This window comes from Larus michahellis, chromosome 1 (genome assembly GCF_964199755.1).
Source record: "Larus michahellis chromosome 1, bLarMic1.1, whole genome shotgun sequence".
In the NCBI taxonomy this organism is placed as follows: Eukaryota; Metazoa; Chordata; class Aves; order Charadriiformes; family Laridae; genus Larus; species Larus michahellis.
The window spans coordinates 85,759,894-85,773,341 of record NC_133896.1 but is presented as its reverse complement, the minus strand read 5'-3'; the positions used below and the strand labels follow the sequence as shown (position 1 = coordinate 85,773,341).

Below are 13,448 nucleotides of genomic sequence, written 5' to 3'. Positions count from 1 at the left end.
TCCTGTAAGTGCCCAATTAAGCTGCTAGAATCAAAGTCATTATGAAATTCAGAGTTACACTTCTGATTTTTACTAAAAATGGTTTATATTTTACGGTATAGGACTTGTGTAACGCAGTGGACTGGATCAAAGGTAGCCTGGGTTATATTTTGAGCTCTTTGTCATCTTGGATGTTTCTGTTTTTCTGCTTCTCCCTCCAAACAGTTCGTGTTTGAGGGTGGCAGTATTTCTCTGTGATTGTGTAGAATACCTAGAGCACTCCAGTGGGAGTCTTCCCAGCCTTATGATTATAATATAGCACATGTTTTTATGAACTGCATATCTTTATTTTCCTATATAATACTCTTGCAGACGATCTCACTGGAAACGTGCACTGAAGTTTAAAAACTGTGAAGAGTTAAAGAGTAATAGCCTTACAGATTAAGCAACTCTACAGCACAGTAATAAGTGCATCCTTAGGAATGGTCACTTACTAATGTATCATATACATTATAATGTAAATGCATGTCTCTAACATGTGTATCTGTCTATACATACCTGTGTGTATGTACATTCTTCTCTTATATGGAGGCGCTCGTATTACTTTTAAATAGAAATGTAGATAGATAACACTGAAATCAAGAAACAGGCTAGGCCCCCCGGGTGCATTAATTCAGAAAGAAGGAGGAGCAAAAAACCACACATAATATCTAGAGGCATTGGCTGTCTCCATAGGTAATTCTTTCACTGGTGTTTACTGGCCAAGAGGAACATGGAGCTAGTTCATGACAGCATTGACCTCAGGCAACCCTGTCCATCATAGCTTGAAACTTGAGCAGGAAGGCTACTATATGTGCTTCTTTGCGGTCACTGTTCTAACCTCCAAGTAGCAGATGTCTCATTTCAAATCCAAACACTTGCCCCCGCAAACTGGAAAAGTAAGTTCCTTACGGCAAGGAAAAATAAGCTGTCTCCAATGGAAAAAAACTCACACAAATTAAGTTCTTGGCCATCTGGAATAGTTGTGATGCATAGTTTCGCTGGTGCTGTTGAGGAGACTAACCTTTCTTTTATCTCCCATATAAACATTCCAAAGAAAGGTTGAGATCTAGCGTTTGGTCAAACTGGAAAAGAACTTGCTTTGTCAGTATTCTGGCTAAGTTTTTGCATCTAGAAACTACTGTACTCACTGGCATAAGATGTCTTTAGTAAAACAGTGTGCCAAGAGTTGTGAATTGAAACGTTCGGTGTCGCTAAATAGTTTCTTGAGGTTGTTTGTTCTATCGCGCTTTTGCCCTTTAAAGATGGGTTATCAGACACTAAGCATAATCTCTTGCTCAGATTAGACAAGAAGGCCTGTACGGAGACATAATTTGGTCTTTGGCAAGGAGAGTAGATGTTACAACTACTTGTAACTTCACCAAGCCCTAAGACCTGGCTGTTGTGTGAAGAGTTGGTAAACGCCTACAGATAATCTCATGGTCCTCAGAGAACCAATATATACTCCTGACTGGAGTTGGCACTTTTTGCCCTGTTTTCAGGCATAGCATTCTACAAGCACAAGTGAACGATAAAAGGATAGTTGCCTAAAAAGGGATGTGCTGTCTGGACAAAACATCCTTCTACCCATTTCTTGCTTTCCCTCATACTTAAAATGTATGTATTTATTTTCTGGTGACTCTTCTAGTCTTCAATAAAATAGTTCTGCTACTGTGCTTTATATAACCCTTTTCCTGCCTTTTTTTTTTTTCTATACGCCAACAAATGGAGAATACTCCGCAGAAGGTGATCTTAAGTATTCTAGTCATTCCATCCTGCCCTGGAAGTGTTTGTGCATGGGACACAGAAATTTTCACTTCTGTCTCATTTGGGTTTTTTTGTGAGTATTGGGATCCTGGTTCCATTATAGATTTCTGCACAACATAACGTTAAGGGTGAGTATCAGAGGGGCATCAAGATGCTATTAAATGCACTGTACAGTCACTAGTCTGCAGATGAGGAAACCATGGACGCCAAGGATGACTGTGACTTGCTGCAGATCACACAACTGATAGGCTGGATAGAAGTTACTTTTCTGAGAGGAAAAGGAGGTGAAAAAACACCTGTTTTAAAATAAATAGTATATTACCTATGGCTTATTTCTATTAAAACTGATGCCTTGCAGAGATTTGCATTTTGGGCATGTTGGAGCATATCGTGTCCAGTGAAAGGATTTCTTTGCTAGTCTTTTCATTTGTAGGTATACAACATCTCTGATGTAAGAATAGCAAGTTCTCACTTTTTTGGTAGTTTATTTTTTTAAAAAAATCCATTCTGCTAGTAGCATCCATCCCTTACGACTAGCTTTTCTTCTTTTTTCTTGATTCAGTCTGCTATGGAGGATCATTTGTAGCAAAGGAAGGGTTAAACAGGCTGGAAGAAGTATAGCACTGTTGACTTTGCAGCACTCCAGACTGTTAGCGGATGTTTCATGGAGCATTTAGGTAGCAGCCCAGCCTGAATAGGAAGAGTCAGGGTAAGAATAGATACTAAGGTTTCGGGGAATGAAAATAGTGCAAGTCTTGTATAATAAAGGTATTGCAATATGTTAGAACCTGTCTCAGTTTTCAATTAAATTGCATAATATTTATCTGAAAACAGCAATATCTTCATTGTACAAGAAGGGATGTCCCGTGTTCACTTTTGCTTCCGATGTTTCCTGTCTTGAATGTTACCCAGTATCATATGGTTACTGCAAGATACCAATACTGCAAGAACTATGTTGCCTTAGACATGCAGTGATCTTGCTTATGTGGCTTCAAGTTCAGCAATATGTTATATATTTTATATATATATTGTGGATTCAAGAATCTTCCTCTGTTTTATATGCATGATTAAATAATGAATTGAATCGGAAGTGCATTCTCAGTATGATAAATTCATAGGTAAAGGGTATTGTGTTACTACCGCCTCAAACTGTTAAACAGTTCTGCAAACGTTTCTGTGTGAAGCAGGGAGAAAGAGGTGTTCTGCACTCTCTTTTCTTTAAAATCTGGAAAATGGAAAAAATATATTTATATTCAAATGAAAATATCCAAAGTTTGAAATAACTAAATATAACACAAAATGCGTATGCTTCTGTAACTGAAGATAACTAATATTTTCACAGAAACAGAACATAATTTTTCTAACTGAATTGGACTAAGCTGCCTGCATGTGAATCCTGTATCCTAAAAATTGCATGCAATAATAATTTTATTAAGTTCCAATATATTCAGGATAAATTATATTTGGAATTCAATGCTGCAAGGTCTTGAAAATAAAGTTTGAAATGCCTTCATTTCTCAAGTAACATCTTCTCTTTGTCTGGGAGCTATTGAGACTATAATGTGAACACAAGCAGGATTTTAATGGCTCCATTCAGCCTGAAGAAAGGCATCACAGAGTGCCGATCTAGTGTCTTACAAAGTATTTGTCTGAGTCTAGGTTCAGGCTTTTTAATTCCTATTCATACAAAAATGCAAAGTTCTTCAAAGTGCAGTTTTTACTGAGCCCTTCTTTGGCAGCGAACATACGCTGCACCATTTTTATTGTTTTGACCATTTGAACAAAGAGAGAATTTCATAAGACGTTTATGTGTTACTGCGTTACATTGGATGTTTATTCGTCTGGTAGCGAATAGGCAAGCAGAAAGGTAACTAGCTGGATTTTAGATCTGCTTTTGAGATCTCTTTACATTTTAGATGCAAGTTGGTTTTAAAATGTGTTTTCCTTGGTTACATGATTTTAAAAATTACGGGGAGAAAAATTAATTTAAAAAGCGCTTTCATTGCAAATTGATGTGACAATGCCGGCTGAAGTGTTTTGTGGGAGAATCCTGTGGCAAAGTATGCTCGTCATCAGTACTAAGTGAGATGAAAAGTATGACAACTTGACTTGGAGCATGTGGTTGACCAGTTTGTTTATTTAATGTATTTGATCAGCTTGTCATGATGTGTGAAGCACCTGAATGTTAACAGTGGTAGAGATCAAAACGTGGAGTTTGCAAACTTTCGATTTTCTGGTTAAGACCTCATAGATGGGAATCAGTTATGCCTGCTTGTGTCTTTAACGAAAAGGTGTTTCACTGAGCCATGAACATTTCCTTCAGAATTTGATTGCTAGAGAACTGTACAAAGAGAATCCTGAACCACTTGGTCTGCAGCTCCTAGTCTAAAAAAGATCATACTGACGGTCTCAGCGCACGTCACCATTTCCAGGGCAAGTTGTGGTGAAAGGATATAAAGCACATCACAGTAATCTACAGGTTGAGAAACTGAGTTCCTCCTCTGACATACGTGTGCCTGTTTCCTAATTAAGTAAATCAGACCCGAGACTTTTCCTTTTCAGGGTCAGAACCATGAACATTACTGTAAGATGAGAAATATGTTCTTTATTTGCAATATCACCGCATTCGTCCTTTGATACAATATATCTTGGTTCCTTTACTCCTAGTTCCTTTCCTTTTGATCTTAAAAACCTGCAAAAGAATACATGTCAACTTCCTCTAACTCAGAAGAGCCCTTGGGGTCTCATCATTCTTAGTTGAAATTTTTAGTGATAGTTAAACTGTGCTAGATTCAGTCACATGATGAATTAGAAAAGTGCAATTTGATGATAAAAGTCAGCTTGTTAAAATTTGAAGTACATCATGCAGTGAGGTATCTATCTAGAGTTTGTGTCACTTTACGTATAAGCATAGCACTACCCTTACAAACAAATCATACCTAATCTTAATTTTTCTAGCTAAAATAGAAGGAATTTCTTTTGTGTTATTTCAACTGATTAAATAACCCCACTCCTTTAAAATGTTCTTAACGCTGTCAGTCTTCCTTCTATTACATATAAATTACCATACAAGGTCAATCAAATAGTATAAATAAGCGAGTTTTTTTAAATTTCAGTTTTCTAAACTACAGTCCTGATTAATGTGGGTTAAAATATAATTTTAGAGGTCTTTTTCTCTGAAACCAACCTGCTCAACTGTAATTACGTATTCATGTGGCCTTACAACCTCATCACTGTAGTCTTTGAACATTGCATGGATCTTACTAGTTTTAAAATAATTTTCTGCCACATAGACATGTGACAATCAGTTTTATTTTTTATTGTTTCCTTTTATAACATTTACACTTGTCTGGGAAATAGAAGCTTCTTACAGCAAGTGAAGAAAGTGAGAAATTCTGAGGCTTCAACAAGTTTAAAAGAAGAAGAACAATCCTGGTTACTGTTGAAAATGTTTGCTTTGCTAAGCAAACTTCCTGAGTAAGGTAAGGCAAGGAAATACCTGCTACCTTGTTGATCTAGTCACTTGATTTATGTTCAGGAGGAGCACTTTTATGAATAGAGTATACAGGATGAGGAAACAAAAAAAAAAAAGCATTTTTTATTACAAAGCTAACTCTTAGAGCTTTCAAAACATTTTGTCTGTTCCTCTGCAACATACATTAAATGACTATTCCTGTTTTAAAAAGCTAATGACGTAAAGGCTGAATATGAGTAGGCAAGAAAAAGCAAGTCAAGGTGGACAACACTGATGCTAATTGCAAGGCATGAACAAATGTTAGCCACGTTTGTGCTTCCCTTAGCCAGTAACCAAATGGTTAATGCATTGCAGAGCAAGTAAGTTTACAAAAGCAGTTGAATACTGAAGGTGCCACTGGAGGGTCTTGAAAAACATTTGAAGTGATTGTCATCAGAAGAGTGATGTGAGAAGTGGGGGGAAGGTAAAGCATAAAGATTGTGATCAGCTGTTTGGGTATGAGTTAATGGAATTCAGTGGTTTTGGGAACTTGGGTTGTTTTGGGTTTTTTTTCTTTGAAGAAGTAGAGAGTGCTGGCCAAATTGTTTTATCTCAATATTAGGGATACAAGGGGAAAAAAGGTCAATCTAGAACTTAGTTGGAGAGAAATGGACAGTTTTTATAGGAACAACTAGATCTGAGGCAAAGGATGATTACAGTTAAATGATTTTATGATACTATAAAGCTTCAGTCAGTTTTACTGATTGCACTTACACTTAGTTTTCTGAGGTTAGTTCTAAGTCAGGGGAAAGAATACGTACACCTGCAGTGAATCTGCTTTCTTAAGTTAGGGAAAGTGTTTACTGTTTTTTAGGCATTAGTCTGGGTCAGATTATGAACCAAAATGTGTTCTAACAACTCTAAGCATGCAGTGGGAGCTGTAAGTGTGTACCTCGTCCCCAAAGAGACAGGGGAATTGTGCTTCATCTGTCAAGAATTAAATTACAATCGAAATATTCTGAAACCATCAGTGAAAAAATTACCTTTGATTCTGTAAAAGAAATAATCTGGTATATACAGTTCATTTTTTAAAAAGCTGTTTGTTCCAAAACAAGAATGGTGACAGTATTTTACAAATTACTTTTGACAGTAAGTGTATTTTATGAATTGTCTCGACATTGTTCTTCTTCTCCTTATGGGCTTATACTGACCTGTCCTATTTCTGCAACGCCCTGCTGTGAAAGCGACAGTACAACAGCAAAGGAAGATGAGGGAAGCGCAAAGAACAACAGGAATCAACCAGACACCCAAAGCTGCAGCTTCCCAAGCAGGTGCTTCATTATCCGAAGTATAATTCCTACCACTGTAGCCTTTGGTTTCGTTTAAGTGTTGTTTACTGCTGTTCAGGCGAGGAGGAGTGGGCATGTGGGATGCTTCCTCATCAGACTTGGATAGCAAAGTTGAAGGCACAGTCTTTTTGTCCGAGCTGGTGATTGATTCAGTGCTTACCGAAGCTGTGCTTGTCCTCTTAGGAAACTGATCATCCAGTGGAAAAGTTTCTTCCCTGGAATAAGTGGTAGTTTCAGTTTTTTTGACCATCAGGTTTGTACTGGATGTATAAGGGTTTGCTGTTAAGCTGTGGCTAGTGGTAGAAGGTGGAGCTTGGAGCAGAAGAGAACTTGATGTGGCGTTATGATGCTGGCATCTTTGCCACTCGGTGGCCTTTGTGCTGCTTTGCCTTTCATATTTATTTGGTGAGGAATGAGTATTTGGTTCTTTAGATGTCAGTTTTTCAAAAATAAGAAGGTCTGGATCAATCCCTATTAAATCATAAACAATGTTAGTTTATGTGACAGAAGCTCATCTGCACATCCACAACAGGAGCACGTGGAGACAATGGTAGGTCAGGGAGCCCAAATAATACCCATCAACACCTTCTGGTCTGGGGGTGTCACAGCCTAGGATTATGCGATACTTTATGGGGTGCAAAGGAAGTGAAGGAAGTGCATTTTGGGATTGCACAGGACTTACTATGGAATGCTTAGGGCAGGAACCAAAGGTGAGGAAAGGAAGGGATCTAGGCTACTGGGGAGTAATGGAGTCCTGTCCAGCTCTATGTGTGTGTGACAGTCTGTACCAGCAGCTGGCGGGGTGCTGCGCCCTCAGGGGCTTGTACGTCTGGGCTACAGCAACAAGGGAGACTGGGGGCCGGGGGTAGCTACCGGGGAGACTGAGCATCTAAGCCCAGCTGCTGGGGGGGATTCGCATTGAACATACGTGTAGTTATATACTTCACTAGCAGATTGCCATCCTTATGCACCCAGAGAAAGGACGATGCAGCTCTTGGTGCTGCCTGTGTTCTCGTGTCTCCTTTACACGTGTGTCTGTGTAACCTGTATGGCTGGCTCTGTATCTGTGTGTACTTGTGGTATGTATGTGTGCTCTTTGTGCATGTGCCTAATGGGAATACATTTCCAGCCTTGCTGCTGGTTGGAGCTGGGGCCAGGGAGCAGTGGGCAGCCTCGCCTCTCAGTCTCTCAGATCTGGTATGGTATTTTTCTCAAGCATAGTGTCGATTAAGTATCAGAATCCCATGAATCTTGAAAGCAAGGTGTATCTTCAAGGTCCTTTCTCTAATACTGAATGAAAGAAAAGGGGGAAGTATTCTCAGAAGTAGGTGCATTAATGAAAAAGGAAAAAAGTCTTACCCTTTTCTAGCATTGCATGTTACTTCAGAAGACCCTTTAGCACAGTAAATGACCTAGTGTAATTTTAACATTTCCTATAGTTGCTATGGTTTCAGCCTTTATAAATTACATGCTTGGTTACCTGTTGTGATGTTGTACAGAATGACATTGATTCTAGCCTTTAGTATGCAACTTTCCAGTGCTGGGCAAGACATGTGCAGGCAATTCATATTCTCATTAATAGGTCCATGGTAGAACACTGCCAGATTGCAGGAAACTATAACATAAAAATAAAGTTGAGCTTATCATCATAACGAACATTGCATTGTGCATGTTATTACATTATTTAACATCAGAAGATCATTAATACTGGGGAGCTCCATACTACTTTAAATCTGTGGTTCTCTAATTACCATGCAAACTAATTAACCACCTAGTCAGTAAAGTGGAACTGCTTATAACTGTATTCTTCTTTTAAGACGAAGGAATAGATTAGCCATCTGAATTCGAAGTGTGCCTCTGATCATATGCTTTAGACTGTAAGACTGTAGTCTTCCTAACAGTTGCCTTCCTTCACATCTCAGCTGCGGTGAGTGGACCACTTCTAAAAGCAAAGTGATCAAGGAAGACAACTTTGAGATGTTTGCTCGTGTGTAATATACCTGTCTACTTAAAACTGGACTGCAACCTTTCATTTCACCCAGATTATTAAAAAAACATCCTGAACTGCAATAAGTAAGTGACATCCTGCCCTGCTGCCAGTTCCTGGTTGTTTTTCTTGTTTGCCTTTGGGCTATTGAATTTCTGTGAATAGAGTAGTTCAGACAATTCTTTATTTATGTTTGGAGTTTCAGTTCTGTCTTCCCACATTGGAAATCAGGGCTGAAGTAATAATGAAAAAACGCCTGGACAACTGGTCACTGAAACCCGATTTTCAACAGTATATAGATGCCCGAATAGTAGTGGGTTAAGATTTAGATTGAAAATATATGTTACAATACTTATGGTTAGAGTCACACTAAGATTCTTCTTTCAGAGTCTCACAGGACATCAAAATCTCAAGTCAAAATAGCAAGTCAAAAGTTAATGTTATTTTATATCAATGTGTTTGGAGCAGAATTAATGCTAGGTTTTGTTTCAATTGTATGAAGTTTTGGGGGAGTTATTTTATTTTACCCGCCTTGAATGTAACCTGCATACCTGAACTAGTAACCTGAATGGCTACCTGCAATTAAAAAAAGTATTGGCAGGGCAGGGGACACATTCAATAGCAGAAAATACTGTAAATTATTAAAACAGCTAAGGAGAACTTTTCTGATATTGATTCTGACTCTCAAGCTTTGCACTTCAGAAAATTTTAGCATACCTTCTGACTCTAAATTGGACAATCTGTGTCTGAAATAAGCTTTTTGAGATAAGATCTGTATTTGTTAATGTAACTGTCTAGAACATGTGAATTAGTAGGGCTGAAGAGCTGCTGTAGAGTTGTCATTTTTGTTTCTCTTTTAATATTGGAAAAGCATTCTAGTTACAGTGTATTAATGTAACACCTTTACAATAAAGCTTTCTTTTACATAAATTGTTAGGAAGCTACCTAGCTTTATAAATGTATTCTATTTACTTAGGTATTTATTCCAAACATTTTTCTCACATTTATAAGTAATGAAAATTTATAAGTAATGAAAACCATTTGTAATACTTTTTCAATGAACAACAGAAAAAGTCATGCAGCTCTTTCCATTTTATGTGTAACTAAAAAATAAAAAAAATCTCTAACCTATCTAAAAAAAGACATAAATCCTTAACCTATCTATGAATGAGAAAAGGAAGAAAATACACGAAACCTGTGCTTACTATCTTTTCTGTGTTATTTGTATTTTTTCATCTGGTAGCCTCAACACTGCATCATAGATTTAACACAGGAAAAACACACCTTGAAAATGTTTTTCTTCCACCATAATGAACTCATCTGCCTTAAAAGAGAAGTATTATTTTCAAAAGATGTATGTGATTAATAAAATAAAAATTTGCAATGAAAATGCACTCGGTCTGAACAATACAAATTCAGCAGCTCTATGAAAGAAAAAAATCATGGCAGAAGTGCTGCTACAGAATTTGTATTGTCTTGTCTTTTTTAGCTACTTACACAAAGATCAAGGTTGTCTGCCCAGCTGAAACAAAACCAGTAATATTTCCAAGTAAAACTGGGATCCTAAACTCTAATGATAGCAAGGTAAAGATACAATTTGTCATGAAAGCTAAATCAAAGATGATAATTAGTGTTTTTTCTTTCACTGATATAATTTCCATGTCCTATATCTACCTCTAGTTAGGCTTCACCAGTTTCCAGTTCTGTGTCATAGGAACTTGAGTTTAGAGTAGATATTTATGAAAGTAAGACTGGTACAGAGAAGGTTATGATTATCAGAACGATAGGAGATCGTAACTTGTGAAAGACAGAATCATAACCTTACAGGGATTATGCAAAGCCCTGCCCTATATATCACTTAGTTTACATTTTTCTTTAAAAGATTAGAAACATTATGCAGTGTTAGAGAAGCGTATTTAGCCAGTACATAACTATTTTGATATACTGCATGAGGACTAAAAGCATTTCTACAGGCAACGTATAAAAAACATTGGCTTCTACAGCTAAAGGAATTTAAAATCCAATGACTATTTTAAAGAAGATAATTCTGAAGATAGAAATAGTTCTAGGCATCGGTTAACATTTTGCATCACTTCTAGCATAAGTTAACAGTTTAAAAGACAAAGCCCTTTGAATATTTCAATGAAATATCCATGTAGTACTTGCTTTTCTGTGATATCTTTTGTTCAAGGATTCTTAAACTCTCTGCAAACACTGACAATGTGGTATTATTGAAGTCATTGTTTGAAAAATCACAATTTTCAGATATTTGCTCATGTTGATGATTTTTCTTCCAACAGAAAACCGTTCTTCACTTGCATCACGTGTTGTAGCAGTGTGTACCCTTGCCTTCAGACCCAGGTATACGATGTTCTGGATTTTATCGAAGAATGGATGTTTTGTGCTAATAGTGTATTTTATGTTTGTTTTTTAGTGTGATACATGAAAACTATGCAGGTTTCTGATATAGACACTATCCTATTTAAGAATATATAAAATCCCTAGAAATACATGTATTTGTTTGAAGGGAGGAGTGAAATCTTTGAAACCTTTCCAATCTTCCAATTTTGTGCAAAGTTTAGTTGTCATTAGAGACTCTGGTTTTTAGCATGAAAATATTAAATAGTAGGAAAAAGCTCATCTGAAGAACTTGGCTTCTGTGGATATATTCTCTTTGGGATCTGTGATGGATTTTATTGCATAAAATTGATTAAGAAAAATAAGTAACAAACCTAGTTGTTGGTAAGGGAGGATAGTTCTTTGATCACGAAGAATCCTTTAAAAGCATTCTATGATGTATTTTGCATTGGTTTGAGGAGATACAAGCAACATATTTTATTGCCTGCTTTTAAATTATTTCAAAATTTTCTTTTTGTCTTGTAAGATTAGCTTTCGGTAACTGTGCTGTTACTGCGAATCCAGCAAATCAACTTATCAACACTTCTTGAAATCTTAATTAGGATATTCATTAGCAATAGTATTTGTTAGTGACTACATCTGTCTCTTTGGGATTATATGGAAACCACAAGCTAATTTAAAGGGTATCTTTGAAATGCCATCTGATGACTCTGTATTTTATGTTTAAGAAAGAAGTTGGCTCCTACTAGGAATGCTGCTGGCTGCTACGTTAGTTTTCTCAGTGTCAGGTTGTCAAGGTCATATTTTTGCTCATAATTCAAAATTTCATCAGAATTTATTTTGACTGTTTTTAGTAACTGGTAGCTCACTTTCATCCTCCATACCCAAAACCCTTTCACGTCCTCTGAGTTTTGCAGTCAAATTTAGGCACCACAGATACACACTTCATGTAGTCTTGGGCTTAAGACAAGCAATGATTTTTCTTATTTTTATTCCAAATCTGATTTTACAAAGGCTGGAGAAAAGGTGTTGCCAGCTGAATAACTGCTATTTATTACTATAACTTTATTGCTTACATTAATGTTATACCTTGGTTGTACCAGAAACATGGTGTAAGCACAGAACAAGAGAGGGCTCTCTCCAAGAAAATTAATATTCTTCTGTCTGTGAGAAGGCTAAATTCTGTGTTCCCTCCCCTTTTCCCCTCACCATCTCCTAGTCTAGTACTGTAGTCCATGAAGAGGAGTCCTGTTGAAATCAGTGTCACTGATTTTTCTCCGTGGGACTAGATAGTGATGGATACCGAAGAGTTAATTGTTTTAATGTTAGAATTGCCTACAAACTTGATGGCAGAGATCTAAATTTTCAAAGCAGACCCTAAGATTTTCATGTGTTTCTAGTGTAGTCTTCTAAAAAATTCGGATTATCAAGTTCCTTTCTATGGGACTGAAGATGGGGGAACAGTTACAACGTGCCTCTGCTTTCCTGCCTCAAAATATACATATATCCCAGGTTTTTGCATTATTTCTTCTGCAAATAAAGGAATGTTTATTTTAAAATTACCCAAAATGTTTTTCCTCATACGTCATGATGCAAATTTTACTGTATGCCACAATCTTGATAGTAAACACTCACCATTCCTCAGAAGGCAGCAGGTTCTGCTGCACTGTTGAGGTGAGACTTCGGCATAAATCTTCAGCACCTGGGCTCCCCTCTTCTGCGATTCCTGCAGGTCAACCAGAAGACCTGGGAAGCGTCGGATCCAGCAGTTCTTGTAAAAGGTAGTGGGTGAGCAGAGAGAGTCTGACTCCACAGCCAAACCCAGGACCAACAGCACTTCTGCTATTGCCACCGGCAGAACCATCTCGTCAATGTAACGATGAAAGTCAGCACTTCCTGAGTGCTTAGTCAGCACGCTTTCTCCTCCACGGATGCACTAAACTTTGGACCAGCATTTTAAGAGACAATTTCTTGAGTGGTGAGGATACTACCAATTCTGCCAGGGACATGAGCCAGAGGATGTTTTTTCCAAACAATTCCCATGGTGCTGTTTGGGCAGCTGCTGGAAGGGAGCAGCCATTTTATGAGCTACATACGGTTATAATAGTTACTATTGTTGTTCTCTAACTCAATATTTGGAGACGGCTTTTGAGAGGCAGCAGGCACGGGTTGCATTTAGTCGTTCAGAGAACTTGTTTCTGTGGTCCCAAGTTTGTGTTTCTTGTCCTTCTGAGACCAAACTAGGCAGACAGCCTTAATATGTGATGAATAATGGTAATCTCAGCATATTGTTTCGCCTCCACCCTGAAAGTATGCGGTACAGTCACTTGAGAGCAGGTAGGTCTGCCACTTTGTTCAGGCACACTATTACACTCAACACAGAAGAAACAGCTCAGTTTAGTTTCGTAACACTTTTTGAATTATCTGGTGTCTGAAAATATAGTTTCCTTCTTTACTTGCAAACTGAACTATCTAATTCTGTCTGCCAGACAGAGGTGGAAATGTTTTCCTATTC

At 37.5% G+C, this 13,448-nt stretch overlaps 1 protein-coding gene across 1 annotated transcript; it reads right to left on the bottom strand.

Moving 5' to 3' along the window:
- Nucleotides 1–6,376: 6,376 nt before the first annotated feature.
- Nucleotides 6,377–12,797, bottom strand: MANSC4 (MANSC domain containing 4). The gene is made up of 3 exons (XM_074572545.1): nt 12,569–12,797; nt 8,069–8,203; nt 6,377–7,059 (listed from the first exon to the last, which is right to left on the bottom strand). Exons 1-3 carry the CDS (start codon nt 12,795–12,797, stop codon nt 6,377–6,379), a joined length of 1,047 nt encoding a protein of 348 aa, XP_074428646.1.
- Nucleotides 12,798–13,448: the final 651 nt, after the last annotated feature.

Excerpts from the sequence above, each read along its gene's own strand:
- MANSC4 (XM_074572545.1), bottom strand. The coding sequence starts at position 12,797 with ATGGTTCTGCCGGTGGCAATAGCAGAAGTGCTGTTGGTCCTGGGTTTG. Across the intron at positions 8,204-12,568 it reads CTGCTGCCTTCTGAGGAATG|TTTCCTGCAATCTGGCAGTG; the intron begins GTGAGTGTTTAC and ends TTTATGTTATAG. Across the intron at positions 7,060-8,068 it reads TCTGTACAACATCACAACAG|GGATTGATCCAGACCTTCTT; the intron begins GTAACCAAGCAT and ends ATGATTTAATAG.